Consider the following 26407-nt stretch of genomic DNA (forward strand, 5'->3'; position numbering starts at 1 on the left):
GTATGTGAATGAGGAAATAAAGAGGTAAGTAATGAGGAAATAGATGATTTAAAAAAGACACAGAATGACGTGAACTGATGTAGTTCCTGCTCATGGCAAGAAGAAGCAGAAGAACAAGTTATACTATATCAACATTAAGATGATGAAGAATGAAATGAGCAGAAACAGGGAAACAATAATGCACTAACAACAGTATAAAAATGAATAGCTTTAGGAGTCATAAGAACTATCATTAGTTCAATAAATATTCATATTCTAGAAGACCGATGACCAAACATGCTATCTATGACAGAAAAGTGATGTATTTAGGGTACAGAATGAGAGAGAGACAGAGAGACAGAGAGAGAAAGACAGAGGCAGAGACAGAGCCATTGAAGGGAATTTGTTTTTGCTGGACAATGCGTATTTGTTTCAATGAATTTGTTTCATTTTTTTTTCTTTAATGGAGTGGATAGGAGGGAAAGAAAAAAAAATAATAATAGCTAACATTTATATAGTGTTCACTATGTGCCATGCACTCTTTTTTTTTTGAGATCACCTTTCAATACTTTATTTGCATTATTTAATACATTCATTTGGGTGCCTTGCACCACAGCAAGATGAAACAAAAAAGTACAGATCATCTCAGCCACAAGCAGCAGTTGAATCAGGCCTTGTTCTTAAACCCAAAGCACTTTGGAGCCATTAATAGGTCATGAACAGAGTTATTACAACAGTGAGACCAGGAGAGATTAACTATCACCATAAATGCAGGGGGCTGAAATTCTCCCTCTTCAACTTGAAGCACAAGCTCAGCCAGTCAGATTAAACCAAGGCAATCAACCTTTATTGAGCCGTGAAAGTTTAGTACAATGAATACTAGACTTAAAATCAAGAGAATCAGAAGACCTGGGTTTGAATCCTGGTTCTGCCATTTACTATTTGACTACTTGCTCTGACAGTAGTTAATTTTGATTGAACAGGGCATGATTTATTGTTTTGTTTAATGTCTAGACTTAAAAAAGTAATGGAGAAAATGTTAATAATTCAAATTAAATTTAAAAGTGTGTTACATACATTCCTCTTTCTCCCAATGGCTGGTTGTTAAACATTTACCAGCACAGCACTGGCCTTAGTTTTCTGATCCATAAAGTCAAGGGGTGGAAGAGATGACCTTTAAAGTCTCTTGTAGCTTTAAATCTATGAAGCTATGATGTAACACAAGTACATGCTTTCTCCCACTTCCACCTCATAGTTATATAAATCAGGAAGGGACACTAGAGTTTACCTAAACTTTTTATTTTACAACTGAGGCCCAAAGAGTCGAAATGATTTGTCAATGGTCATATGGAAAATAAGTGATAGAGATTGAACTCCAATCCTTTGATTTCAAGTCAAGTCAACAAGCATTTCTTAAGTGCCTATTATATGCCAGGCTCTGTGCTACGTACAGTGGACACAAGGAAAGGCAATCACTTTCAAATAGTTCATAGCTAACAGGTGAAAAAACATGCAAACAACTAGCATTACGAAAGACAAGGAAAGACATCTTATATAAGATGGGATTATAGCTGAGTCTTTTTTTCATATTAATTTTTTTAATATAAATTTATTTATTTTTCAACATTCCCTTCCATGAGATTTTGAATTCCAAATTTTCACCCCATCTCGCTCCTCCCCCCCACCGCAAGATGGCATGCATTCTGAATACCCCTTCCCCTAGTCTGCCCTCTCTTCTATCTCTCCCCCCCTTCTCTTATCCCCTTCCCCTTCTATTTTCCTGTAGGGCAGGATAGACTTCTGTACCCCATTTCTTGTATTTCTTATTCCAGTTGCATGTGAGAACATTTTTTTTAAACATGCTTTTAAAACTTTGGGTTCCAAATTTTCTCCTTTCCTCCCTCCCCACCCACCCTCATTGAAAAGGTAAGCAACTCAATATAGGTTACACATGTGCAGTTATGCAAAACACTTCCATAGTAGACATGTTGTGAAAAACTAACTCTATTTCCCTTAATCCTATCCTGCCCCCCCATGTATTCTATTCTTTCTTTTGACCCTGTCCCTCCTCAGAAGTATTTGCTTCTGATTACCCCCTTTCCCAATCTGCCCCCTCTCTATCATCCCCTGCTCTCTTGTCCCTTCTCCCCTATTTTCCTGTAGGGTAAGATAGATTTCCATGCCCAATGGAATGTGTATGTTATTTCCTCCTTAAGCCAAATCCTATGAGAATAAGATTCACTCATTCCCTCTCACCTTCCCCTGTTTCCCCTCCACTGTAAGAGACTTTTCTTTTGTTTTTTTGTGAGATAATTTACCCCATTCTACCTCTCCCTTTCTTCTTCTCCTAGTATAATCTCTCTCATCCCTTAATTTTATTCTCCAGATATGACCCCTTATCTTCAACTCACCCTGTGTCCTCTATCTGTCTGTCTGTCTATCTATCTCTATCTACATATATATAATTTTCCCCCCTCCCACTACCCTAATACTGACAAAGGTCTCATGAGTTATAAATATCATCTTTCCATGCAGGAATGTAAACAGTTTAATCTTAATAAGTCTCTTAGGATTTCTCTTTCCTGTTTACCTCTTCATGTTGCACTTGAGTCTTGTATTTGAAAGTCAAATTTTCTATTCAGCTCTGGTCTTTTCATCAAGAATGCTTGAAAGTCCTCTATTTCACTGAATGACCATTTTTTCCCCTGAAGGATTATACTCAGTTTTGCTGGGTAGGTGATTCTTGGTTGTAATCCTATCTCCTTTGCCCTCTGGAATATTATATTCTATGCCCTCCAGTCCCTTAATGTAGAAGCTGCTAAATCTTGTGTTATCCTGATTGTGTTTCCACAACACTTGAATTGTTTCTTTCTGGCAGCTTGTAATATTTTCTCCTTGACCTGGGAACTCTGGAATTTGGCTACAATATTCCTAGGAGTTTTCCTTTGGGGATCTCTTTCAGGAGGAGATCTGGATTCTTTCAATTTCTATTTTGCCCTCTGGTTCTAAAATATCAGGGCAGTTTTCCTTGATAATTTCTTGAAAGATGATGTCTAGGCTCTTTTTTTGATCATGGCTTTCAGATAGTCCAATAATTTTTAAATTCTCTCTCCTGGATCTATTTTCCAGGTCAGTTGTTTTTCCAATGAGATATTTCACATTGTTTCTATTTTTCATTCTTTTGGATTTGTTTACATGTTTGATTTCTCATAAAGTCACTATCTTCCAATTGCTCTATTCTAATTTTTAAGGAAGTATTTTCTTCAGTAAGTTTTTGGACTTCCTTTTCCATTTGGCCAATTTTTCTTTTTAGGGCATTCTTCTCCTCATTGGCTTTTTGGACCTCTTTTGCCATTTGGGTTAGGCTATTTTTTAAGGTGTTATTTTCTTCAGTATTTTTTTGGGTCTCCTTTAGCAAGCTGTTGACTTGTTTTTCATGATTTTCTTGCATCACTCTCATTTCTCTTCCCAGTTTTTCCTCTACTTCTCTTACTTGCTTCTCAAAATCCCTTTTGAGCTCTTCCAAGGCCTGGGACTGATTCATATTTTTCTTGGAGGCTTTGGATGTAGGAGCTTTGACTTTGTTGTCTTCTTCTGGTTGTATGATTTGATCTTCTTTGTCACCAAAGTAAAATAATATAGTCTGACTCTTTATGTGCTGCTTGCTCATGATCCCAGCCAATTACTTGAGTTTTAAACTCTTTTTAAGGTAAGAGTCTGCTTCCAATGTGGAGAATGTACCATCCTAAGCTTCGGGGTTTGTACAGCTGTTTTCTGAGATACTTGTAGGGACCTGTAAATTTTCAGTTCTTCCAAGGTGGTATGATAAGGGGCGAGGTGTTTACTCCTTTCCTGGCCTGTGCTCTGGTCTGAGCGACCATAAGCACTCCCTTCTGTCCTGGAACTGTGAGGAAGGTTTCCTCTCCACAACCACTACTATCTCCACCACACCAGAGCTCTTCCTTGACCTAGGACCACCCTTCACAACTGTGATCCAGATACAAACATGGGTAAAGCAAGAGACTCCTGACTCAGCACTGGCAAAGAGATCCCTACAATTCCCCTCTGATCAGCCACTCGATTCCACCTCAGTCTGTGGGCTGGAAGCTCAGGATGCAGCCACTGCCCTGGTGCCTGCACTCTGTGCTCTACACTCTGGAAATGCCTCTGAGACCAAGCTCCTCTCTCACACCACAGAAATAGACTTTTCCCACTAACCTTCTAAGCTGTCTTTGGTGCCCTGGGTTGAGAAGTCTGGAAACCACCAAAGCTGCCCATGATTCAGCCCTCTGAGGCCTGCTCCAGGTTCGCTGTGTTCTGCGTGCTCATGCTGGACTGCACTCCTTACCCACCTGGCACGATATACCTTTCAGATCAATCATCCAGATTGTCTTGGGCTGGAAATTTGCTTCACTCTGTCTTTTTGTGGGTTCTGCTTCTTTAGAATTTGTTTAGAGCCATTTTTTTATAGGTATTTGGAGGGCTTTGGGGAAGAGCTCAAGCAAGTCACTGCTTTCACTCTGCCATCTTGGCTCTGCCTCCCTAGTTCAGTCTCTGCCATGCACTCTTAAACTCTTTACAATTATTATCTCATTTGATCCTTATAACAACCCTAGGAAGTAAGTGTTATTATTACTCCATTTTACAGATGAAGCAAGGGAGGCAAACAGAGGTTAATCAACTTACCCAGGTTCACACAGCTAGTTAGTATATAAGGCCAGATTTGAACTCAAGTCCTCCTGACTCCAGGCCCAGCAGTCTATCAACCGCATTATTAATTAAAAAATAGTAGATGTGGTAAATTTTTACTGATATAGAATGTTTTATGAACTTTCAGATGAAATCATTCATTGTATTATTAGTTTTATTTAATTGTTTTACTTTGTTACAGAAGACCTCTCATAGAGAAGGATGTTTGTAATATAAAAACAAACATATCAGTAAAACTTAAAAAATGAAATGTTAGGATCTGAAACTTCATTATTTTATCTTAACTTTGTGAGGCCATCAAAGGTCAATGATAAATTAAGTATCTGTAGGATTTTTAAAAATCTACTTACTATTCTAAGATGGTCATACTCAAAGATTTATCTTCAAATAACAACATTTTCTCAAATTAATTTTATTTTAGCCCAAATAAAATGAGTATCATTAATATTTGTTGCTTTATTACTGAAAGACTCAAATAACTAAGCTCTACTTAAAAGCCCTGTGGAAATTTAATTTTTTTTGTGTGTTAATTACTGGACAAGATTAATCTTACAAGTAAATAATTAAAAGTTGTGCCAAAAGAAAAAGTCTATTTTGCTCAATGGATTTTCATAAATTCGTTCATTCTCATGTTGTCATGGAATGAAATATCCTGTGTACTATTTTGTATTTTATTTTTTAGTTCACTTAAAATATCTTTGAATCCCTACCTGTAACAAGATAGCTGCATCTCCCAGCTCCAGCTTCATTTATAATGTTACAGTTGTAAATCCCATAGTTTTCATTTGATAGATCCTTCAGTGTGTACTCTGTATATTCTTGTGAATCAAACTGACCCATCCGTAATAATTTGCTGCCCAAGCGCCACTCATAGGTCAACACTCGGATAGGATAGGCTCTCAACACTCTGCAACTCATTGTGACACTTCTATCCTGTCCTTGCCTTATCTCCAGGAATGCTGGTTCCACAGCAGGGGGATCTGTAGAAAACAAATAATTAAAAGGAGACATGACATTGTTTGTAATGAGTAAGTTACAAGTGAAATAATTGTATTGAAATCCAAATTGCTAACCCAATAGAGAAAATAATTTTCATTTACTTAAGGGGTTAGTTCTTTCTTCCATTTTCCCCAAGAGATAATCACAAAAAATGAATTCACTTACACTGTACAATGAGCTGTACCAATGCTTCCCTTGGTGTCACATTAAATCCATTGTACTGACTAGTCTGACATCTGTACATTCCTGACATTTCCCTAGATACGTTCACAATTCTCAGTGTTCCATCATAACTTTCCATTTGCATTGACCCATCTGGCATAGCAACTTCTTTGTCTGCTCTAGTCCAAAGGATGATGGGCTTAGGTTTTCCAGTCACTTGGCATTGTAGTTCTATTGTATCCCCTTCTCTGGTGACTAAAGGTGATTTTTCCTGTGGAACAGTCAGATTGGGTGGAACTTGACAGAGGAAAAAGAAAAAGGGTTGTAAGGTTACTATTAATTGGTAAAGTACATTAAAATATTTAAAAGTCTAAGGAAAATCAACTGTACATTGAAATGTAACACAATCCCATGCACCAAATTTTAGGCAAAATAGAAACTAATAAAATCCCTTAATCAGAAATTTTTAAAAAATCCTTTAATAGAATTCAGAAGTATTTTGATATAACGCTACCTAATGGTAAAAACCAATTATCAATCATTATAATAAATCAATCACTAAGTTGAGAATGATGTGACCAACATAAAAATTATCTTCTTAGAATGGAATATCACTATGTATTTTTATCAGATGATCCTGTGATAAATTGGGCAAAATCAAGTAGAAAAGGGACCAAAATATATCAAAGGTTGGGAAAAATTAAGGAAAGTGTTTATTTGTTTCTGTTTAAAGACCTTTCATCTAAAGATAAAAAAAATGTTAAAGTTGTTGAAAAGTGAGCTAAGACATTATATAGTCATTTCTGGGCTATTGTTACTGTTCGTTATTCATTTTTGAAGAGGACCAATGACATCACAGGGTGATGTTTTGATTTGTGTGAGAAGGTACAATGTAGTGCACACATGCTTTGTGTGTTTGAGGTTTGATCCTTAACATCTGCAAGAGTATGTTCTGGGCTGTTAGTGATGTGAAAGGGAGCCATGTGAAGAAGAGCCTTTTGTTTAAAAGGTAAAGACAACTAGAATATCACCCTTCCTTTGGTGTGACATATTCCTGCTTGATAGAGTTTCTGCGAGAAAAAATTCTAAGGAGAGAGTCTTAGAGGTGTTCCCTAACTCTGGTATGGGCCTTGTTCTCTGCCTCAGTGTTTGCTCTTTTGATTTTATATAAAGTTTCAAAAGTTTAAGAGAGAGATTCACCAGGAGGTCTGAGAGTAGAGTCCATGCCTGAGTTCGCAGCCAACTCATCTAGCTTTGCCATTTATGGGTAACCGAGAAAAGGGCTTATTTAGCAATAATGCCACATTTGAATGTGAACTTAGTGGGATCAATACCATACAGAAACTGCATTAAAAGAGATCTCAATTTCTCCAGAGACTTGTAGGGCAAAGAGCACCTCCTAGGTATTGGGAGGGAAATTTGTACTTTTTCAATATGTTTTAATTTAAATATCCCTTTATAATAAAATCTAATTAATATAAATTGGCTAAATGGAACTAACTTGCTACTGGCAAATAACAGCGCAGATAATATACCAGCATGCCTCTGATCACTTAGGGGTACCTCTACAATTTTGGTGGAAAGACGTATCCAGCATCAGCCACCCAGTTTATCAAGTCCCTAGTTTCACTCTCCTTCAAGCAAGATCAGCTGTATTTCCCCCTAAGGGCTATATGAAACTGGGTTTCTATATGAAACTTTATATCATGTTGCTTCCTTTTAAATAAAAGTCCAATTACCCTCTTTAGGAAGAGGGCTCACTGTGCCTAGCCCCTCTTTTCCACAACTATCATACTTTAATTTAAATAGAAAAAAAGAAAGGGATTTCTTGGAGCAAATAAGAATGATTAAACAAAATGAATGCAGAGTAATCATATCCAAAAATGTGTGCTCTCCATGTCCATCATATCTCTGTCAGTAATATATTACAGCATGAAATGCTGCATTGATCAGTTTTTAAGTCTTTCAAAATTATTTTCCTTTACAAGTATTTTTTCTCTTCTTAAATAAATCATTCTGATTCTGCTCACTTCACATTGTCAGCTGAAACTTCTCCATACTTCTCTTTGTCAATTCATACTTCCCTTCCTAGCTCAGCTCCAGAGTCATCTCTTTTGTCATTTACAATGCAACAATATTTCAGTACCATAAATTGTTCAATCATTTCCCAGTTTTTTTAAAGAAATAATCTAAGTACTCCTTAGATTCTTGTTATTTGCTTTTCTTTATTCACTACCCCTCTTTTCAATCTCTCTTTTAGAATCAGTATTGTGCTTGTGACTAACTAATCCCTCAGAATACCTTCCTCATAACTCCACTCCCTGCCTATCTATCTCTGCCTATTTCTCTCTTGAGTGTGATATGTTCCTACACCTAATACTTTGGGTGTATGGGTGAGCATGTGTATCCAAACTTCCTTTATCTGCTCAAATGAGTAAGGCTCATTTGATGTCCATTCCCCATGTCCATATGTTCATGTTTGTATATTTCTCTCATGAAATCAAATTATGAAAACTTGTTCTATCCCTTCTTCTCATTTTCAGTATATTCCTCTTATGTTCTTATAGACCATCAAACTAGGCATAAACCTTCTGAAGGATGTCCTGCTTTAACAAACTTTCAAGGTTTGAAAAAGGTCATTGCAATGTCATTTATTCTTCATACTGCTTTTATGCGAGGTAGCAACAAATTCTGAGAGCCGGCCTTGTTTCACCTCAGCAGGATCTTGAATTCCTTCATATGTGCCTGCCTCCCTTTCACTTTTGTAGATGCAACTCTGAAGGCCTCTAGGTTGACACATTAGGACCGGACAATGAAGTCTGGTGATTCAGGTTTCCACCAGAGTTTGCCCCAGGCTGTTCACAATGTGAGAAGTTCCGATTTCCCAACTGATTACTCAATGCAGGCAAATTAGAATAAAACTTGGCTCTTTCATATACTTGAAAGACAGTAGAGTTTTCATAAATTATATTAGTCTTCAATTCAATCTTTATTGTGAAAATGTTACAAAGAGAATAACAATATTCTTCCTCTACTTCCTTGACTCTGGCCTCTCCTTCCTCTATTTGAAGGCCTTTTGAAATCACCAAGATAGGCAGAAGCTTCTAATAATTTTGTGAAATGGCATTTGTTAAATTGTGTCTTTATGAGGAATTAAGTCAAGACGGGAAGAGCAGAGAAAGCACTTGGTGCAACTGCCCTCCAAACAACTTTAAAATAACACTTCAAATCAAATTCTGGATATAGTAAAAGGTCAGAGTGAGACATTTTTCCAGCCAAGAGATCAGAAAGATCTGTGACAATTTTATGTTAATGCCTATACACACTTCTAAGTCACAGTTCGGGAGTGGAGAAGATCACTTTCCATCAAGAGGAAGTGTAAACCCTGAGGGGCAGTATTGCTTTTGGTCAAAATAGATGAGGGACTCTGAGGAACAGTATCAGTTCTGGTCCCAAGGGATCATGGGAAATGAGGAGCAGTATACATTGCAATCCCAGGGGATCAGGGATCCTTCCTGGGTAGGGACTAGAGTGTAGACCAGGCTAGCAATGACCACAGTTCACCCTAGCACACCACCTTGGAAGCACTGAAAGCTTTCCAGAAGTTGCCCAGAACTAGCTGAAATTAGCAATGTGAAAAAGCTTGAAGCTTAAGACAGCATGTCTACCCATGTCAAGAACAGAGCCCAATTTTAACCTAAAGTTCAAAATTGAGGAACAGTGAGAAAATGAGCAAACAAAATGAAAAACAATCTGACCATAAAAATCATTAGGATTTTTCTTTTATGTTCACCTTTTTATGTTTCTCTTGGGTCTTATATTTGAAAGTCAGATTTTCTATTCATTTTTGGTCTTATCATCAGGAATACTTTGAAGTCTTTTATTTCATTAAATATCTATTTTCCCCTGATGGATTGTACTCAAGATGAAGAAGTTATTTTTGGTTGTAATCTGAGATCCTTTCTGGAATATCATATTCCAAGGCCTCTCATCCTTTGTTGTGGAAGCTGGTAAATCTTATGTGACCCTGATTTCAGGTCCATAATATTTGAATTATTTTTTCCTGGTTGCTTTCCACATCTTCTCCTTGACCTAGCAGCTCTACAATTGGCTATGATATTCCTGGGAGTTTTTATTTTGGGATCTCTTTCAGGAAGTGTTGGTGGATTCTTTCTATTTTTAATTTACTCTGGTTTTAGGACATCAGGGCAGTTTTCCTCATTAATTTCTTTCTTTTGATTTTTTTTTAAAATTTTTAGGCAATTGGGGTTAAGTGACTTGCCCAGGGTCACACAGCTAGTAAGTGTCAAGTGTTTGGTCTGAGGCTGGATTTGAACTCAGGCTCTCCTGACTTCAGGGCCAGTGCTTAAGCTGCCCCTCCTCATTAATTTCTTGAGATATGATGTTTAGGTTCTTTTTTTGATTATGGCTTTGAGGTAGTTTAATAATTCTTAAATTATCTCTCCTCAATCCATTTTCCAGGTTAGTTGCTTTTCCAAGGAGATATTTCACATTTTCTATTATTTTTTCATTCTTTTGACTTTTGTTCATTGTTTTCTGGTGTCTTGTGGAGTCATTACCTTCCACTTGCCCAATTCTAATTTTTAAAAGATTATGTTCTTCAGTGAGTTTATGTATCTCTTTTTTACTTCACTTTTACTTTTTCATTCTTTTTCACTACTACTAATAAAGTTCTCTTCAATGAATTTTTATATCTCTTTTTTATATTTGGCTATTTCTGCTTTTTAAGATGCTATTTTCCTCAGTATTGCTTTATGCCACTTTTACCAAGCTGTAGATTCTCTTTTCATAATTTTCTCACGTCACTCTCATTTCTTTTCCCAATTTTTCCTCTACCTCTTTTGAGTCTTAAAATCCTTTTTGAGGTCTTCAGAAATTCTTTTTGGACTTGTATCTAATTTACATTTTTCTTTAAGGGTTTGCCTGTAGCTATTTTGACATGGTTTTCTTCTGGGTTTGTGTCATGATCTTCTTTGTTACCAGGGTAACTTTTTATGATTATGATCTAGGTTTTTTTGTTTGTTTTATGTTCGTTTTCCAGCTTATTTCTTACTTTTAACTTCATATTTTAACATTGAGCTCTGCTTCTGGGTGGAAGAGGCACTGGCCAAAGCTTCAGCCCTTTTTTTGCTACTATTTTCAGAGCTAGTTCTAGGGGTCTGTAGGTTTTGGGTGCTTCCAAGGTGATATAATCTAAGAAGTGTGATCACTGCTCTTCCAGCCCTGAGACTATGATTAAGGCCTCTTCTCTCCTGTAGCCATAATTACTAGTGCTCCCCTATGTCTTTGAATTGAGACCAGGATCCCTGCTCTCCCATGCGTGATCACTCCTCTTTATCCTGGAACCAGGACCAGTACCTTTGCTCCCTTGCAGCCACAAATGTTATTGCTCCTTTCAGCCCTGATATTGCAACCCAGCCTGCCCATGGGTAATGCGATACAGTCCTGCAAAGTGTCTCCTGCAATCTCTTGAGCAATTGTTCCACTGTCCCATATTCCATGGGCTGAGAGCTCCCAAAGCTGCTTCTGCTGCCTGTGTGGCTACTTCCAAGGCCCACTACTGACACTGTAGTGCTGCATGGTCTATGTTGCACTCCAGGTTTGACCATCACTCTGGTGAGACACACATTTCTTGTCAACCTCATAAGTTGTCTTGGACTAGAAAATTGTTTCACTTGACCTTGTGTTGGTTCTGCCATGCCTGAATTTGATTTGAGGTGTTATTTTAGAGTTGTTAACATGGGGTTTTGAAAGAGCTTAGCTGAGTGCTTCTCTAATCCAACATCTTGGCTCCACCTCTCATTAATCCACCAGTGTGGAACTACCACCAAATAGCTATAAAACTATGTGTACACTTTGACCCACCAATATCATAAATAAGTCTATATCCCAAAGAGATCAAACAAAAGTATAAAAGACATATTCACATACATATATGTATATATATGTATATACACACATACATATATACAGTATGTGTGTATATGTATATATATATACACACACACACACACACACACACACACACACACACTATTATGTGTGTATGTATCATCTTTTTCTGTGATAGAAACAAGTTGGAAATTGAGTGGATGCCTATCAATTAAGGAATGGCTGAATACGTTGTGATATATGCTTGTGATAGAATACTATTGTTCTATTAGAAATGGTGAATAAGGTGGTTTCAGGAAAAAAAAGCAACTAGCAACTTACATGAACTGATGCAAAGTGAAGTGAGCAGAACCAGGACAATATTGTACACAGTAATAGCAATATTGTGAGAATGAACAACTGTGAAAGACTTAGCCACTCTTATGAAGACAATAATCCAAGATGATTCCAAAGGACCTATGATGAAAAATGCTATCCCCCTCCAGAGAGAGAACTGATGAACCTTGAATGCAGATTGAAGCATAGTTTTTTTAACTTTATTTTTCTTGGTTTATTTTTTGTCTGCATTTTTTTACAACATGACTAATATAGAATCATAATTACAATTGTAACCAGTAGAAATTATATCACTATTTTTAGGAATATGGAAGTAATTTAATTACTGATTGATTATGAAATATATTGCTAGACTTTTCCTCAGAGTCTTTAGTTCAAAGCATTGGGGGAGGCATTCAAAAAAGATAATGCTGAAACTTCCCAAGTTACTAGAGATAGCTCTAGGATTTGGAACTACGAACTTTCTAAACATACTTTAAAGATTCACTGAGGAGAGTAAATGTTAAACTTAGAATGCAAGGATGGGAATAGACTGAATCAATCAATCATCACAACCACTTCAAGTAACTAACTTGATGCTGTATACTGTCATACTTGTATCAAAGGAGAACAAGCCTATTAAATGATTCATTGAGACTGAAAAACTATTTGCAAAAAATTCTTAACCAATTTAGAAAGATCAAAATGCTATTGGGTATCATTGGATTAAATGCAATGCAATGCTATTAAGGAAGTATACTAAGATTGGTTGAAGAATCAGTTTGGCAGGATTAAAACAGGAATCTAGTTCAAAATCAGTCATTCTTGAGATGGGCTAGCCTTATAGAGAGAGCAAGTTCACACAGACTTTTGAAAGGGAATTGTTTATGGGCTCAGAAGTGACAGTACTAAAAACCTTCAAGTTCTCAAGGTTGCCTCTAGAGCTTTGAGTGTAAAAACAGTCAGCCACCCTGACTATTGAGCATATAATAGATTTCCTGGGTAAATTTCTTAAAATGTAATTTGCTAAAAGGTTTAAGTTAGAAGTAAAAAAGTTGAAATATATGCAGCCTTATGAGTACTTTTTTATTCTTTTGACTATTCCAAAGACAGAGATCATAGGGTAAAGGAGTGCCCTTGAACCCTGTGTAGACTATTTATCTTCTGCTATAGACACATTTATTTCTTTATTGTGTTGTATTCCTTCAAAATGGAGGATATATTTTTAATGATTGGATGTAATTGTGAAGTGTACATGTTCCTAATGGGAACTAACTTTGTCTTACATCTGAGAGTCTGCATTATTTTTTAAACGGATATAGTTGTATGATGTGGGAAATGTTGAATATTATAATTTGAAATGCATAAGTTACAATTACAAATTGAAAGCAAATGATCTAGAGATTCAAATTAACCTGTCTATTTCCAACAAAGGGGAAAAAAAAGAATGAAATAGACAGTCCTGTTATTCAAATATATAATTTCTCTACTAACAAATAACTGACTAGGACAATCCAGTATTTTGATATTACATAAAAGTCCTTCCTATATTTAGAATTAAAATTCAAGAAGTAAACAGATACTAGAGGTAACTGATCCAACTCTTGCCCATTTTAAAAAATAAAAATTACATTGTGCCTTCCTTAGTGTTAACAACTTCCTCAAATAATACATATGTAAAATGATACCTAGGTCATCGTATCAATGTAATTTATTAGTGTTCTACTTGCTTTTTGTTAGTTGAACAACTACTTCATTAGTAGTTATCATATCAGGAATGGATGTCTTAAGACCAGTCAACTTCCTACTGAATACTATCACAGAACTGGGAAAACTTCCTAAGATCTTTACTGTAGCTAGATTCCACCCAGTAGGCAAAACATTTGTCAGAAAACATAAGACTTATTCCCTTAGGAAAATGATTGTCATGGAAAATTATTTACATGTGAATAATCTTAATGTAAAGACGTAATTTAATTTTGATAAGCAGCATAAGAAAAAAAATGATTTTTTTAAAAAGTCTATAAAAATCAAATTATTTTGTTTTGAAACCCCAAAACATTAATCCAGAAATTCCCCTATTTTTTTTAACAGAATAATAAATATTTGCTGCTCCCCAGCCCAAGCTTTTAAAACTTGAATTTGCATACTTTAAAAATGTGCAATCCAGTAATTAAAACCTTTGGCAGTCAACACACATTAATTAGGTGCTTGTTATGTGCCAGACACTGTACTAAATATTGAGGCTATAAAGAAAGGCAAAGACATGGTTTCTGCATTCAAAGAACTTATATTTTAATCCAGAAGATAACTTCCAAATAATTATGGACATACTACATAGACAGACAGACAGACAGATAGAAAGATAGACAGATAGATAGATAGATAGATAGATAGATAGATAGATAGATAGATAGATAGATATAGAAAATAATTTTCAGGGGAAAGGTAGTAATAGTGTATGGAGGTGGAGAATTAGAAAAAACCTCTTTTGTAAGGTGGAATTTGAAATGAATCTTGAAGGAATTTGGAGAAGCAAGGAGACAAGTGGTAAAGTCTTCAGAGGAGGACAAGAAAACCTATGTCACTGATTCAGAGTATCTGGAGGGTAGATAAGGAGTTAATTTTGGAACATTTTGATTTGGAGATGTATATAGCACATCTGGTTCAAGATGTTCAGTAGGCATGTGGTGATGTGAGACTAGATATAAGGGTGAGGTAAATAGACCTGAAAATCATCTGCAGAGGTATGATAACCATAACCCATGGCATCTAAAATGATCACCAAACAAGACAGTGGGCATAATCTGGAGGAGAATAGCTATCAGACTGGTAGGAAGAGAACCAGTAGAGATTAGAATCATAAAACCTAGAAAGAAAAATGGCAATCTGATTAATTTCATTTTACATCTTTCCAGGTCTTATTGTAGAGCTTTGCATTTTATTCTGTTAATAAGATTTGTCATTGACACACCTACCTTTTTCTTTCAAGCTATTTTCATGTCAATAGACTGATGGAAAAGCTGCACAGAGACCTTCATTCAGTGTTAAGTAGCTCCTTATTCTTTTGAACTTGAAAGGGGTGACGCAGTCATTTAAACTTTGCCCAGACTCTTTGGGTCTTGCAGAGTTAAATAGTAAAATAAGTAAAATAAGATGGTATTGGTTGTGGAGTGTATACTGGAATGTATACACTGGTGGGGAAGAACTTTTTATGCTGTTTGCCTAACCTTACTTAATTATTTCTTTTGAAAACTGACTTTCAGTTTTCATCTTTCAGATAATGTTATTATATCATTGTTATGTCATTATATCCATATTTATTTTTCATTTTAGACTTACCAAATTTATGAATCTTACTTGAGTTTTGGATCATATGGGTAATTCAAAGAAGGTAGATTTGTCCACTTGAATTAAGCAAATCTCTTTTTGTTGCTGAATAACCTAAAACTCTTGTGAAGGGTTAAATTTTGTATAACTATACAGAATGCTGTAATAAAGGAAAATAATTTCTGCTGATGCATGAGGTTGCAAAACAGGAAGAAGAGATAAGAGAATTGCTGTTAAACTGAAGGATTGTTTGTACAAAGACCTCTGGATGTCAATGAAAACAATGCTTTCAGGATAAGGAAAAGGAATTGTGTCAATATAATGTCAACTGGGGAACAGTGTTTGGCAAAGAAAAGAAGTCTGAGTTGTTTGATCAAAGTTTATGAAAATTGGGGCATGGGCTACCTTCATACATGTATTTAGCTTATGTGTATGCATTCTGGTTACTTCATGTGATGATAAACAAAGTACTCATTAACTTGAGATAATTTCTGCTTCCTGATTTTTACAACCTAACACTTGTCAGATTTTTTGCAGATTAATTAGTAATGTGTGGTATACACAGAAAGTTAGGATTCTGAAATTGTGTTCTTGATTGTATTGATGTTTCTTTCTATCAGTGGTGTCAAACTCAAATAGAACAGGATGAATACTAACTTAGAAAAACACAAATTACCATTCTACATGTTGTACTGTATTGTATTTTTATTTATTTTTTAAGCACTTCACAATTACATTTTAATTTGGTTCCTACCATGCTGGGCAGTTTTGCTGGGAATGAGTTGAACACCTCTCCTTTACATGAAAATTCAAATTGGTTTTAGATTCTAAAGTTTCAAGTTTAAAATTGTCTTGAAATTGGACTTGATTTTAAATTCATCTAGAGCATAATTTGAGAACTTCAGTTAATGAGGACTGAGAATATTTAGAATGTAATTAAACATGAACAAATTATTCACAGTGTAAATATTATTAATCTGGTGATTTTTTTTTTGGTCACTGTACAACACCGAAGCCCCCACTGACACTCCTGTAGTCAAATTCAGACCCTGTAACGGGTTCTACCAGGGAATAAATTCTAGGTCACAAATTAGCACTTTCATTTCAAATTTTCATAAGTCTATCAATGTTTATTATTTACTATTGCTATACTTTTGGAGTTTTCCATTATTATATATCATAGTGAGAATATACAGAAGCTACCTCATTTTTGGAGAAGCCCAAATTCAGAACAGTTCCTATGTAGCCTCACTATTAGGTACTTAAAAAAAATTTCCAAAATGGCTATTAAAAGTTCATGACTCACCAAAATTATATTAATTAAGGTGTCCACAAAGAAATCTTGGCTAACTCAACATTTCAAGTTTTTTTTCTTCCTCAGTCTAAAATGTTCTTACTTTGTTTCTCTCCACTCTCTATTTAAGACTTACATGATTAGAATTTTATTCAATCATGATAGATCTGCTTTTTTAGGAATGTTTTTTTTAAAAGACTTAGGTAAATAACCAATAGTTTATATTTATTGCTGTGGTAGGAGGAATATCCTAAACTCTTTTCAACCCCCTCCCTCCAAATTAAGCTAGTTTTTCCATAATAGGTATTAATAGCTGCTTAAAGGCTTAGACTGTTTGGCTCTTGGCATTGTTTCCTCATCACCTGGGTATAACACAGCCACAAGCAGCTCTAGGGTGCTCTCTTACTTGAAGGTTGGATCATTTGGGTAACTCAAACAAGTTAGTCTTGTCCACCACCTGAATGAAGAAAATCTCTTTTTGTTGTTGAATAACCTAAGAGTGTCTCATTTTGTTCCAATTTTGAGCCTACACTACCAAGATACTTGTTTGAGTCAGGTTCAGTCTGGAACTATTGCAGGATTGGATTATAATAAAAGGAGCTCCTCAAAGGGCCTTAAACCAAGTTTACCAATGGTATCTTCTAGACACAGTTCTTTTTTTTTCAGTTGCTATATAATGGTTTTAATTGATTTTGAACAACATTGTTTGACACTAAATGCTTATAAAGCATCCAGTGTGGTAGACATAATTAGAGAATTAGTATACTGCCATATAAAAAGCAACTTAAAAAAAATTACTAGAAATCCACAATTTAAAAGGTAAGGGGAGAGATCACTAATCAAAACTAGCATTTCCTGGTCAAGCATCATGATTCAAGTAACAGAATCTCCCACACAGGTACAGGGGTCAGAGGAGTCCAGGAGGAGTAATACAGGGTAGTTCTGGTGTTACAGGTATATTTTAGCTCAAAGGCATCTCAGTGTATGTCAGGGTGAAGATAGTCATCCAGTCCTGGAAGAGAGAATAGGAGCTTTTGTTTCGAATAGGAAGGCATCCAGACACTACTAGATGCTGGCCTTAAGAGCTAGGAGTTTTCTTCTTGGCATCTACATCTTTTTTAATCTCTTCAAGCTTTTTGGCCAACTTTGGAATGTCATAGTTCTGAGCCAGATACATCCCGACCACATTGCCGAGCGTAAATCCTAGCAAAAACTGAATCATGGTGATGGCGGCAGCTGCAAAGGCAGCAGCTGAAGCTACAGGCTGGACCAATAAGCTCTATCCCTCCAGCTGAGAGCAGATACAGTTCTTAAGGACACAAAGCACATACGTCCCTCCTTGATAAATGGGCACAGGGAGTAGAATGGTCATAGTAAGAAATCACTATCTCTAGAGAGATAAGATATCAAAAGTACCACCAGAAGCATGAAGGCCAGTCTGGGCTCACTTTATTCTGTACTCCTCCCACTTGAAGGAACTAATCCAATCTTGAAATAATTCTGCTCATAATCTGTTGGGGAAGACAACATGCAAAGAACTACACACAAACAAGCTAAAAACAGGATAAACTAGAAATAATCAGCAGATGGAATGCACCAGAATTAAGGAGGATCAGGAAAAGCTTCTTGCAGAAGGTGAGATTTTATCATGAAATTAAAAAAAAGCTAAGAAATCTGGAGGCAGGAATAAGGAATGAAAGCATTCCACTCTGACCAAAGAAGAGGGGCAATCATTCTTATGGGGCAAATAGTTTGTATCCCCTCCCAATTAGGACTCCCAGCCAGGGAAAATCAAGCAAGTGGCTGTACAGGGCACTTGTTTCTGACCTGTGATGAAGATTAGTGGCTATTCTAGCAATATCATCATCTTTGCTATAGCTCTGATGTTTCTGGGGCTGCTCCTGCTTATAGTTACCTTTCTACATGCTTGATATCACCTACCATATAAACCTGACTGTTTAGATTCAGAATTTAGTCCTTCCTGACACTATACCAAATGTAGTCACTCCTTCATGCAACTGTTACATTGCTGTTTCTGTTTTGTTTTGGCTATGTTTGTCTTCTAGTTTCTCTCTTCCTCCTTTAGTACCACTTGTATGAGGGCAAAAAGCAAAACAAAACAAAACAAAAAGGCCTCAACTTGATCTGATTCTTGAAATAGGGAAGATCTACCACTCAGCTCCATAAGCAAAGGAAAGGTTTCAGACTAAAGGAAATAGTCTCAACAAGATTAATCTGATTCTCAGCCTCCAGGAAAGGAGCAAAGAATTGAGGCTCAAAAAGAAAAATTAGTCAACAACAACAACAACAAAAGTATTTTTATGATACCAGGGATGCCCAATACACCAATAAAGAACAGAATAGCTTAAAAAAAAACACCCAAAAGAGAAACCTCAAAGAAAAGAAGGAACAGATTGCCCAGAATTAGAATTCCTGGAAAAACTGATACAAGAGTTTAATAAAGAGCTAAAAAATATTATAAATGAAATAAGGACTATAGAAGAAAGCTTGGAAAAAGAATTAACAGCTTAATGAAAAAAAATGCAAAACTTTACCCTAATAACAGACTCCAGAAAAAATAAGAATGGGTCAAATAACACTTAATGATTCAAGGTTGCCACATACAAAAAAAAAATAAAGCAAAGTCAAAAGCTTGAAAAAATAGAAAGTTTAGGAAATCTTATATGAAAAAAATAACAACCTGGAAAACAGATCAGGGAGAGATAACTTAAAAATCATTGGACTACCTTAAATCTATGATCAACAAATTGGATATTGTGTTTATATACTGTGTATAATTTACCTATTACATATGATATTATGTATTATATTTCGAGAAATAACTATAGAATATGTCCAAACATATTAGAATAAGAAGCATTTAAGGAATTTGTTTTGCTATAAGACATTTGTTTAATTTTCTTTTCCCAGCAGGGTTAGGAGAGATGGACTTTTATTAATTTAAAAAACTGAGAGGTACAGAAACATTACAGATGTACAATATTAGATGTATTTTCAGATGATGTTATTATACTATTAGTTTTTCTTAAGTGTTTAAATTGTTTACAAGAGACCTCTTACGTAATATGTGATTGATCTATAAATGTTCATAATGTAAAAAAATACATCAGTAATTTTTAAAACTCAGTAGGAAAAACAGAAATTTTATTTAAAATAACTGCAGAAAGCATAAAATATTTGGGAAAGTAATAGTGAATACATACACATGAGAACTTTATAAATATAATTTATATAATGAAGTTTCTATTGCTCATAGGGAAAAGAATGAGCATTGATATTGTCTACCAAGTACTAGGCATTGTGCTCACATGCTCATTTGATCTTCACAACAACCATGAGAAATAAATGCTATTATTGTTCCCATTATATAATTAAGAAAAGTGAGGCAGTATAAAGAGATTAAGTGACTTGTCCAGAGTCTTATAGCAGCTAGTAAATGTCTGAGACCAAATTTGAACTCAAGTTTTCCTGGGTTCAGGCCCAGAACTCTATCCAATGTACCACCTGCTATGCCATGGATAGATCATGTCAATATATTAAAAAAAAAACTTTTCCTTGAATTTATTTGTTTATTCAGTGTCATAAAGGTTTATTTTATAAAGCTAGAAAAAATAATAAATTTATCTGGAGAAAAAAAAACAACACAAGAATCCCAAGGGAAATAATTACAAAAAAAAAAAGTGGTAAGGAAGTAACAGGTATCAAACTACACTAGAAAGCAATAGTCATGAAAAAAATATGGTCCTGGTTAAGAAATAGAGAGGTTGATTAGTGGAAGAGATTAGATACATAATGTAGAGAAGCAAATGAATACAGTTTCCTTATTTGATAACTCTGAAGACCTAAACTACTGGAGTAAAAAATGCATTGAGGCAGCTGGGTGGCTCAGTGGAGAGAGAGCTAGGCCTGAAGTCAGGAAGACTAATCTTCTTGAGTTCAAATCTAGCTCAGACACTTCCTGGCTATGTGACCCTGGGCAAGTCACTTAACCCTGTTTGCTTTAGTTCCCTATCCATAAAATGAGCTGTAGAAGGAAATGGCAAACCACTCCCATATTTTTGTGAAGAAAATCCCAAATTGACAATTGTTATTTCATCAAAATAAAAAGTTTTATATAAACAAAAACAATGAAGCTAAACTGAAAAGGGAAACAATTGGTTGGAGAAAATATTTTTGCAGCAAAAATCTCTGGTATTGATCTATCTATCTATCTGTCATATTTATATATATGAAATATAGATAGGAAAAGGAAGTTTTCTATGAAAGAAATTCAAGCCACCAGTAGTCATTTTAAAAAGAAGATTCTAAATCAATAATAATAGTAATGTAGATAGTCGGTCAATAAGCATTTATTAAATACCCATTATGTGTCAGGCTGTGCTACTTGTTAGAGATGCAAAAGCAATAAACAGTCCTTGCCCTTGAGAAACTCAAAATCTAATGGAGAAGACCACAAGCAAATATGTACAACAAATAAGTTATATACAAGATAAATAGGAAATAATTAACAGTGGGAAGGCATTAGAATTGAGAGATTGGGAAAGGATTTCTGAAGAAGATTGAATTTTAAGTAGGACTCAAACCTAGGAAAGTCAATAGGTGGAGATGATAAGGCTCAGCATTTTAGGAATAGGGTACATCCAGTGAAAATAGTTGAAGTCAAGAGATGGAGTATCTTGTATGAGGAACAGAAAGAAGGCCAATGTCATTGGATTGAGTAAAGTGGTGGGGATAAAGCACAAGAAGACCAGAAAAATAGAGGAGAAGGTATAGGTTATGAAAGGCTTTGAACATCAAACAGAGGTTTTTGAATTGGATTCTGGAAGTCATATGGAGCTACTGAAGTTTATTTAGCACAGGAATAAAATTGTTGGCCAGCACTTTGGGAAAAAACACTTTTTTTGGTGAATGGAAGATGGACTGCAATAAAGAGAGCTTACGGCAGGCAAGTTCAATTATGATGAGATGAAGGCCTGTACAAGGGCAGTAGCAGTGTAAGAATAAAGGAGGCATAATTAAGAGATATTGCAAAGGTGAAATCCATAGGCCTTGAAAACAGAATGGATGGGGGAGTGAGAGACAGGGAGGAGTTGAAGATGATACCTAGATGGTAAGGCTAAGGAACTGAGAGGATAGTGATATCCTCAACACCAGTTTGGAAAGGTAGAGGATCTAAGATGAAATATGATGAGTTTGACTTTGGACAAGTTGAGTTTAAGATGTGACATCCAATCAAAGATATCTGAAAGGTAGTTGGAGATACAAAAATGAATATCAGTAGAAAGATTAGGGCTAGATAAGTAGATTTGAGAATCATCAGAATTGTTATGATAAAATTTATGGGAGCTGATGAGACTATCAAGTGAAGTAGCATAGATAGAGAAAAGAAGAGAAAAGAAGAGGAGAGAGGAGAGGAAAAAGAGAAGAGAAGAAGGCCCAGGGAAGAGCCCTGTGGGACACTTGACTTGAGTGAAAATAAAAAAAACCAACAACTGAGGAGTAGTATGATAGGAGGATAACCAGGAGAAAGGAGTGTTCCAAAAACCTAGAAAGAAGTGTGTATCAGTGAGTGGAGGGGTGATCAACAGTGTGAAAGGCTGGATTAAGGGGGGAAAGCAATTGGATTTGGCAATTAAGAGATTGTTGATAACTTTGGAAATAGAAGTTTTAACTGAGTGATGAGGTCAGAAGTTAGACTAGAAACTTAAGGAAAGAGTGAGAGGAAAGGAAACATAAGCAGTAACTGTGGATAACTTTCTTGAGTTTAGCTATCACAGGCAGGAGAGATATAGGACAAAAGTTAGTGGAGGGGTGGATAAAGTTAGAACTTTTGAGGATATGAGAGATATAGGCATGTTTATAAACAATAATAAAGGAGATAGTAGACAAAGACTGAAGTTAAGTGAGAGAGTGTTGTGATTACTGGGTGGGGAGGCAATCTGTTGGAAAAAACAGGCTGGAATGGGATCCTTTGTGCAAGTAGAAGAGTTAGCTTTGCCAAGTAGTACAGCCATGTTTTCTTGTGAGACATTGATGAAGGAGAAGATAGTGGTAGAAGACAGCTATATGATATGAGATGAGGAGGAGAGGAGAAAAAAAGAGTTCTTGGAGAATGGACTTGATAGTTTCAATAAAATATGAGACAGCATTCTTAATTGAGTGAGATGAGATGGAACAATGCAAGCTTTGAGGGGGGATAAAAAAGTTTGGAAGAGTCACTGCAAAGAGCAAGATAATGAGTAGATAAGGGAGGTATGGAAGAATTGCTTAGCAGCCATGAGGGATCTGTTGATTTTGTGCAATATAAATTAGTAGACCCAGTCAGAATAGTTGAATGATTCTTTTCACCTTCTTCAGCAGCACATGTAAAGGATTAAAGGCAGTGGATGATGGGAATGATCTAAAATTGAAGCTTAACAAGGTACAATCAATGACATATGAGATCCAAGGACTCAATGGAATTGGAGAGTAGAATTGAACATGTTTATCAAGGGGATGGAGAAAAATGGAGACAGTTTCTAGTGCAAGGGTGATGGCATGTAAGGGAACTGAGGAGCTGAAGGACTGGAGACTTCAATATGGAAAAAGAGTAGGATTGGTTAAGGGAAGGTGTGTGGGGGGGAGAAATAGAAAGCCAAAAGATTGTCATCAGATAAATGATTTTCAGAGTTCTTGAAAATGGAGGTGATGCATTTTGAGTGATGGTAAAACCAAGGGCATGGGAATAAGGAATCAGGTGATGAGGAATGTTGGAATGGGGTTTGGATGAAGACCTAAAGAACCACAGAGATGTGAAGGGAATGATCATTTCTACGGGTTTTTTTGTTTTGCTTTTTTTTTGTTAGGCAATGGGGTTAAGTGACTTGCCCAGGGTCACACAGCTGGTTAAGTTTTATGTGTCTGAGGCCAGCTTTGAACTCAGGTCCTCCTGACTCCAGGGCTGGTGCTCTATCCACTGTGCCACCTAGCTGCCCCTTGATCATGTCTATGTTAATCTTTAAGAGGAAGGCACCTCTCCCCAACCTGAAGAAGTTGGAAATCAGGCAGGAGATAATGCAACACAAGATGGAAGATGCAGGGTCAGATTAAAACTAATTACTATCAAATAATTGGGGCTAAAATTCTGACTCTTAAGGATTTTAGCTCATTTACCATATTCTTCTTTTCTCTTTTCTCTGAAAGATAGAGATTAGTCAACAGGAGATGGTAGTCCTCCTTTCTGCACACTTTCCACAGTTGACAGAGGAGCAGGAGAATGCAAATTAAAGCAATAGAGATTCCACTCCACATCCATAATATTGGAAAAATTGTCAAAAAGAGAATATGATAAAGGTTGAAGTACTGAAGTCAAATGGGTACATTAATACTTGGTGAAAATGTGTGAATGGCTTGTAGCCATTCTGGAAAGTAGTCTGGAAATATGCCTAAAAAGTCATTAAATTTTTTATGCCCTCTGCCCCAACATTACTACTACTGGGTCTTTTTGTCAAAGTGCTCACAAAACAGAAACAAACCCTATATGTTTACAAAGATTTGTATAACAGCTATTTGTGTGGTAGCAATGAACTAGAAACTGAGAGAGTGCCCTTCAATTAGGAAATGACTAAAAAAATCATGAAATATTAACGTATTGGAATACTACTGTGTTGTAAGAAATGATGAAGGAGATGCTTTCAGAGAAACATGGGAAAACCTGTACAAGCTGATGCATACTGAAAAATTACAAGAATAATTTGACAACAATGAAAGATAAACAATTTTTGAAAGACTTAAGAATTCTGACCAAGGAAATGACCAGGCATGATTCCAGACGATTCATGATGAAATATGGTGACCATTTTCTAACAGTGAAATAATTCTCTAACAGTGAAGTATAAGATGAATATGTTTTGGACATTACCAATACTGGAATTTGTTTTGTTTGATTATGCGTATTTGTCACAAGGGTTTTCTTTTTCTTTTTCTCAATGAAGAAGGATGGGAAGAGAAAATAGATTTTTATCAATTAAAAATTAATTTAAGAAGATAATATGATTCAGGTTCCAGGAACCAATAGGGTGGAGAAAGCAGTAAATCAACATAATTCTCCTATGTTAACATCAAAACAACCATAAAATAAGACCTCAAAACAAATCCTGGAACAGCATGAGATATTTTACATTATCTTTCTTTTTTTTTCATTCTTTTGAATTTGTTTGATTGATTTCTGTTGTGTCATACAGTAATTAGCTTTCATTTGCCCAATTTTAAGTTTTAAGGAGTTGCTTTCCTCAATTAGCTTTTGTACTTTCTTTTCCATTTGGCCAATTGTACTCTTTAAGGAGTTGTTTTGTTCAGTGGATTTTTAAAGGTCACAATTGGCCAAAGAGAAAAGAAAGTACAAAATGTAAAATATCTCATGGAAAAAACAGCTGATCTGGAGAACAGATCCAGGACAGACAATATCAGAATCATTGGACTACCTGAAAGCCATGATTAATAGAAGGACTTGGACAGCATTGAGATTATCAAGGAAAACCACCCTGATGTCCTGGAACCAAAGGGCAAAATACACATTGAAAGAATCCACCAAAGGTGGAACCAAGAGGGTGGAGTTAAAGGCAGAAATTCACCTGAGATCTCCCCCAAACTCCTCCAAATACCTTAAAAATAACTCTAAATATATTCTAGAACAGCAGAACTCACAAAAAGACAGAGTGAAACAAATTTCTAGTCAAAGACAACTTGGAAGGTCAGCAGAAAAGGTTTGTTGCAATAGAATGAGAGAGGAGTGCAGTCCAATGCAGGACACTGCAGCACAGACCAGGCCCTAGCAAACCCAGAATGGTCCTTGAAAGTGACTGAATTAGCAGGAACAGTAGCTGCTTCCAGAGCTCTCAGCCAACAGACAGAAAAGGTGTCAAACAACTGGCCAGAAGGAGATTACAGGGTCCTTTTACTTGCACTAAGGCAGTACTCTGTTGCTTTGCTCATTCGCAGATCCAGATCACAGTTCTTGATGGCAGTCCCAGGGCAAGAAGGAGTACTAATATAAGAAAGCTTGTGGTAACAGTGGAGGAGGGACCCTCCTCACAGATCCAGGGTAGAAAAGAGTGCTTGTGGTCTCTCCCAGAGCAGAGCACAGGCCAAGAGAGTAGTAAACACCTCTCCTTAGATGATACCACCTTGGAAGAATTGTAAACTTACAGGTCCCTGGAGGTGTCTCTGAAAACAGCTGCACAAAGGCTTGGCACATTGTGCTCTCCACCCTGAAAGCAGAGACCTACTTTAACAAAGACTTAAAGGTCAAATAAAAGGCTGGGAAAATGAGCAAATGACAGAAAAAAACCCTGAAAATAGAAAATTACTATGCTGACGAGATCAAAACACATACTCAGAAGAAGACAACAAAGTCAAATCTCCTACATCCAGGGCCTCCAAGAAAAATATGAATTGGTCTCAGGCTTTGGAAGAGCTCAGAAAGGATTTTGAAAAGCAAGTAAGAGAAGTAGAAGAGAAATTGGAAAGAGAAAGGGAGTGACACAAGAAAATCATGAGAAACAAGTCAACAGTTTGGTAAGGGAGACAAAAAAGATAGTGAAGAAAATAACACCTTAAAAAACAGACTAGGCCAAATGGTAAAAGAGGTCCAAAAAGCCAGTGAGGAGAAAAGTGCCTTAAAAAGCAGAATTGACCAAATGGAAA

General features: G+C 36.1%; 2 protein-coding genes across 2 annotated transcripts in view; both read right to left on the reverse strand.

Moving 5' to 3' along the window:
- Positions 1-26407, reverse strand: part of MDGA2 (MAM domain containing glycosylphosphatidylinositol anchor 2) — a 754553-nt gene that overhangs the window by 236211 nt on the left and 491935 nt on the right. The window contains exons 8-9 of the mRNA XM_021004762.2: positions 5854-6147; positions 5400-5669 (exon numbers count right to left, since the gene is read on the reverse strand). Of these exons, the coding sequence (XP_020860421.1) occupies positions 5400-5669; positions 5854-6147 (564 nt within the window). The remainder of the gene's footprint in view (positions 1-5399; positions 5670-5853; positions 6148-26407) is intronic.
- LOC110220668 (short transmembrane mitochondrial protein 1) lies at positions 17781-17933 on the reverse strand. Its single transcript, XM_021004763.1, has one exon. It carries the CDS (start codon positions 17922-17924, stop codon positions 17781-17783), a length of 144 nt encoding a protein of 47 aa, XP_020860422.1. The 5' UTR covers positions 17925-17933.

Source organism: Phascolarctos cinereus, unplaced genomic scaffold (genome assembly GCF_003287225.1).
Source record: "Phascolarctos cinereus isolate Bilbo 61053 unplaced genomic scaffold, phaCin_HiC Scaffold_3;HRSCAF=262, whole genome shotgun sequence".
Classification (NCBI taxonomy): domain Eukaryota; kingdom Metazoa; phylum Chordata; class Mammalia; order Diprotodontia; family Phascolarctidae; genus Phascolarctos; species Phascolarctos cinereus.

Excerpts from the sequence above, each read along its gene's own strand:
- LOC110220668 (XM_021004763.1), bottom strand. The coding sequence starts at position 17,924 with ATGATTCAGTTTTTGCTAGGATTTACGCTCGGCAATGTGGTCGGGATG.